The 5578-nt window shown below is 29.2% G+C and overlaps 1 protein-coding gene across 1 annotated transcript; it reads right to left on the reverse strand.

Annotated features, from left to right (window-relative positions):
- Positions 1-752: 752 nt before the first annotated feature.
- LOC127741604 (diacylglycerol O-acyltransferase 2D) lies at positions 753-4504 on the reverse strand. Its single transcript, XM_052254372.1, has 9 exons — positions 4113-4504; positions 3645-3719; positions 3430-3515; positions 2682-2788; positions 2440-2595; positions 1888-1974; positions 1648-1745; positions 1400-1487; positions 753-1142 (listed from the first exon to the last, which is right to left on the reverse strand). The coding sequence occupies exons 1-9, from the start codon at positions 4316-4318 to the stop codon at positions 1041-1043; spliced, it is 1005 nt and encodes a 334-aa protein (XP_052110332.1). The 5' UTR covers positions 4319-4504; the 3' UTR covers positions 753-1040.
- Positions 4505-5578: the final 1074 nt, after the last annotated feature.

Raw genomic sequence — 5578 nt, forward strand, 5'->3', positions numbered from 1 at the left:
TTATTTATATTATCAATAATCTAAATTTTTAACATGTAATTAGTATATAAAAAATTGATAAAAGAGATTAAAATAAATATATTTGATCAATTAATACTCAAAAAGATTGATGAAATAGTGGGAAAAAGACTAAAACGATTATCTCTCACTATTCACGTGAGATAACCATTTCAATTCTCTCTTCATTATCCCATCAGTCTCTCCAAACAGTTATGTTTATTTTTCAAATTTAAATTTAATTTAATTTAATTTAAAATTTTTAAAAAATCAAAGTAACCGTTTCTTTTAATTTAATTTAATTTAAAAAAGCACGTAAATAGTAAAAAATAACCGTTTCAATTTTCTTCCTACTATCTCATTAATCTTTTTGAATACTAATTATCAAACATATTCATTTTAATTTTAGATTATTGATAATATTAATATTTTTTAGTGTAAACGAGATATACATGTTTTGCATCCACCTGTTTTATCTCGTCTACACGATAAACAAGATACATACAAAATTATCTCATTTACAAAACATTTATACTGTAAACGAGATAAAAGAGGAATATTTATTTCAGTAAATATTTTTTAAATTATTTATTCCAGTAATTATTATAATTAATTTATTTATTTAAAAAATCCCCTTTATCTATGGTTTGATACTTTATAGTCATAAAATAAATAATTAGTAATTACAACTGTGTGCCAAAATAAATAATCCACTACACCACAAGCTCCTCGCCAATGAGAGAGAAGAGGAATAATAAATAATAAATAATACACAAACAATAAAAATAAGAAACCTCCACTTAAGTTTAATGCTTATTACACTCAACACCTTCCTTATTTGAAAATATGCGTCAGATTAACTTTGTTATTTACAATAGATAAGAGAAGCGTGATTCTTAAAACAAGGAAGGGTGCCATGTACAATATCAATATATAAAATAAGGAATGCACATGTAATCCTTCAACCAAGAAGAATGTCAAAGTGTAATAAGCATAAACTCTAAGAAAGGTAGGTGTAATTCCCCAGAATATTGGACTAATCATCAGACAATTCTCAACTCAAGGTTTGGATATCCAGCACGAGCTTTGTACCGTTCAAAAAGATCTTGAAGTGATGCAACAAACTGACTATGCACCGTAGCAACCTAATATGGAGAAAGATATCAAATTTACAAACAATATTAGAGATACCTCACATGCTTTACATTGAAATATAAGGTTCCATCAAAGGTTTGACTAAGGTTTTTTCATGGAAGCTAGAATCTTTAGTGAGAGCATAACACAAGTCAATGTAATGAACATTTTGAAGATGAATAGGAACAATACTTGAGAGAGAAAAAATGCAGCATGTTATATATCCCAGGATAACTTAATGGATAAACACCGCATGATGGACATATACCTCTTCTGTTGTTGGTTCTGGATTTTTGTCAAGCTCAATCGGTCTACCCACAACAACATACATTGGATGCTTGAATGGTATTGGAGATCTAGAAGTTGAAGAGATGATTTGTGTTAAAAGATTAAACCAATTCAACTTCAAATATAAATTTAGTTACCCTGATTTTTCATGGAAGAAACATTGTCTAGTGAAAACATGGATATCGAAAATGTTGAGGATTAACATATTGGGATGTAGAAGAAACACACCCGAAAATTCCCCAAAAGTATATGGGGGTGAACTTGATAGCCCTTGCAAAATTCAGAATTAACTTCCCACCAGGTTTCCACCACTTATAGATATCTGACTATAGCAAACATTGCAGTAATGAAGAAAAATGAGAAATGGTAGTTAATGACAAACATAAATCAGTAAAACTAACATATAAGGATGTGAAACACTAAACAATTTTTAGTGTTGTAAAGCTGTTTTGGACAAGAAATAGGTACCTGTCCAAAACAGAAAACCGGAACAAGGGGTTGGCCCTTCTGCATGGCTATGCGGATAAATCCTTTTCTTGCCTTGAGATAGGCAGTCTACAGGGTAAAAATATCTTAATATCACTGACCCATTTAAAGTTTTTAACATAAATCATGCAATGACAATAATGATGCTCATCTTGAAAGACACAATTTATTTCAAATCCTCTTCAGCCTGTCTTTAAAATCAGTAGAAAGGAGAAATACAGCACAAAACCAAATATCAAGAAAAAACCGCAAGATGTAGGCACTAAAAGGTCTAACTAACACAATGTACTCCTTAATTATATTTACAACTTTTTTAGGAATTTTTTGACTATACACTAATATAATCATACAAGGAAAACGTAGAATGCCAAGTTCCTAGTATGTCATGTTATAGGATAGTTGTCCTCAACCATTTACATAGCATTAGAAGGGAAATTTCCCATAACAATATAATACTAAACTTTGCATCAATCATAGCACTATAATTATCAAAAATAGAATAGAAATACTAAAAAGGAGTGAGATGGAACACACCTCAGTACCATGTTCCATGAGAAATGTTTCTTGCACTCCACCAGGTATTAAAATGCAACTGTAGCCATTATCCAAGAGGGAGAGGAAGTTTTTCTTTGTTGCTGGTGTAAGACCCAACCATGTCCATATGTGTCTCAAAAATGGTGTATAGAATACCTATGCATCAATTGAGAAAATTTTAATGTTACATACTTAAGAACCAGTTACAAAGCAGAGTTGCAACTCTCAAGCGAAAGTCTTACCGCACTGCTAGCAAGAACCTTTATCTTTGGAAGAGGCATAAACCCTGTGTTGTCGGCAAGCGCAACAACACCAATTGGCAAAACCGAATGTGGTTCAAAACCAAAAACTGCACGAAGTGCATACTCATGTTACTATCAATAGCCAGCAATTGATAAAATACAATAAAAACAGGTACCATCACAATGGTTAACTAAACAACTGGACCCCATTTTTTTCACTTCAATACATTGTAAAATCCTTAAATTTGGGTCAGGCTATTGGCAGACTATGCACTGCCTGTTTTGACTCCATACTAACCATTATTTGTAGCTACAATTTCTTAAATTATTAAAGATAAGTAGAAATTTTCTTTGTTAAAGTCAAACATTAATAAATAATAGTACTCCTATTCCAATTCCACTATTCACATTTATTCATGAAAATTTAAGAATACAAGTTCAAAAATCTCAGGCTAAGTTACACTTTTCAAACTTGTTTGACATCATTCTCTGAGTCATTATATGGTAAATAATGGTAATTTCCAAACACCATTCATTTATAATACCAGTTTTCTTTATAACCCTTTTCTTCCTAAAACAAACCCACACACAAACTTACAAGAAAACAAGTTTCTTTTTTTTACATTCCCATCAAACTTTCCAACATAAAAAGGAAAAAGATTGGAAATGAAAACAATAAGAATTCAACATAAAAGCATTAAATAAAAACATTCTTTAAAATGGAATCAATAATAGTTTTGATTCAAACCATAAGCACGATTAGAATTGAAGGCCTTTATGTCTTCAACATGAAGCGTGATAGGAAAATAACTGCAAGCATTTTTGCATATGTACCTGAAAACCCATCCAATCATTATTTTATTTTATTTTGATTAAAAGAAAGGAAAGGAGAATATCACTGAAAAGAAGGGGAAAAAAAGGAGAAAGTCCAGCATCAAAAACAAAAAGCTAAAAAGGCTCTACCTGGACAATTTTCGTCCGAATTTGCTCTTTTCATCAATTGGAATCACCATGAACACAAACAGCAAAGCAAAAACCCTGTCATGCATCGCAAAAATAAAAAATAAAAACATTTAACAAAAAATGAGAATTATAAAAAATAGCTTTGAAGAGGCAACAAAAAAAATGGTTAAAAAGAAATACTTATATTCATCTTTCAACAACATATCCAGACATGAAACTAATCTTTAGGGGAAAAAAATAAAAATAAAAATTAGACATCAATTGAGCTACTTAACTTGTTGCTTCAAGTGAAGGTCAATTTTAGTCCTCTAATGTAATGTAACATAGTCAAACACTAATAATAATTAAAAAACAAAAACCACTATTTGATCCTTAGAGCAATAAAGTTTATCCTTTCGGTATACAGATTAAATTTTTACTAAAAATGATATATCATGTTTAGAAAATAAAATTAAAAAAAAAACTCACAAGAGAGCTTTGGAGAGAGGTAGAAAGAGAAGAGCGAAGAGCATCAAAGCGCCGTTGAAGTGAATAGCTCCAAGCCACAACGCAAGCGCCAGCGTGGTTTTGAAGCCCTTCGATTTCGAAGACGACTCCGCCGCGAACACTTCCGTTGACCTGAAGACCTTCTCCTCCGCCGGCGGCGCCGCCGTGACGTTCCCTCGATCTTCCATGTTTGGATTCGGTGGCTGTTGAAGTTCCAATCGTCAATGCGAGTATGGTGTGCTTATGAAGGAAGCGGTGACAAAATTTCGCAGATTTTGGAGGGTAAATTTGTCATTTTGAGTTCGTCTCTCGGAGTTTCCGTCTACTTCTTTGGCAGTTGGCACTTCGCACATGCTTCCATTTTCTTTCTTTTCTTTTTTTAAATTAAATCAAATTAAAATATGTAAACTATTTTTCCAGGTCAAGGTGGGGTGGTGGGTGTTAAGAAAAACGGATTGTATTTGCATTAATATATATAAATATATATTAGTTTAATTTTCATGCAAAGATACATGGGATGCAATTATAACTATTTTTTAGATGATTATTTATGTAATTAAAACAAATTTAATAGTATAAAATAATTTTATATATGTATTTAATTAATTTTAATAAAAATAATTATTTTTTATATTAATAGTATAAATAATTATTTAAAAGAATAAATGTAGTTATATAATAATATAAAATATTTTACTTTGAGTGCATTAAAATTAAATTCTTATATTTAATATGTAAATAGCTAAAATAATTATATTTTTATTATAGCATGTAGATATAATATACTTGCTCTAATTCATTTGTATTAAGAATTTAAATTTGTTCCACTGTTAGCGTAAAGTAGTTTTATACGTACATCTAATTACGTACAATTATATTAACAAAAATAATTACTTTTTATATTAATTTGCGTGAATAATTATCAAAAAAATAGATATCATTGTATAATTGTATAAAACACTTTACAGAGCATCAAAATTAAACTTTTGTGTTAAACCAATATATCTTTTTGCTACTTCAACCATTTTTCGATTTAACTTTAATTATTAGTTTAAGTGTTTAATAGGTTTAATTGGATTAGATTAAATTTGAACAAAAAATATTTATACTTCCCCTTATGCTTATGTGAAAAAAAAATTATGTGGTAAATAAAATTATTAAATTAAATTAGTAAAAAAATATATATTCTTTTTTTTATTATACAACATTTAGTTTGATGATTGTGGTTATCAATTTGATAAAATCAATTCTAACTAAATCCATTCTTCCAAAATTATTTTCTTTTTATATAGAATCAATTTTAAGTTTCTAACTAACAAAAAATGTTCGTATATTTGTACATTATTTCATATATTTTCAACAACTAAAATAGTCATATCTATTATAGTAGAATAATAAGACCTATTATAATCGAATAATCAAAACTTTTATAAACACTATATATATTC

Source organism: Arachis duranensis, chromosome 1 (assembly GCF_000817695.3).
Source record: "Arachis duranensis cultivar V14167 chromosome 1, aradu.V14167.gnm2.J7QH, whole genome shotgun sequence".
Classification (NCBI taxonomy): domain Eukaryota; kingdom Viridiplantae; phylum Streptophyta; class Magnoliopsida; order Fabales; family Fabaceae; genus Arachis; species Arachis duranensis.

Coding starts and splice junctions, on each gene's coding strand:
- LOC127741604 (XM_052254372.1), bottom strand. CDS start 4,318: ATGGAAGATCGAGGGAACGTCACGGCGGCGCCGCCGGCGGAGGAGAAG. Junction 1,975..2,439: donor TCATGGAACATGGTACTGAG/GTGTGTTCCATC, acceptor TTTACCCTGTAG/ACTGCCTATCTCAAGGCAAG. Junction 1,746..1,887: donor CGGTTTTCTGTTTTGGACAG/GTACCTATTTCT, acceptor TGTTTGCTATAG/TCAGATATCTATAAGTGGTG.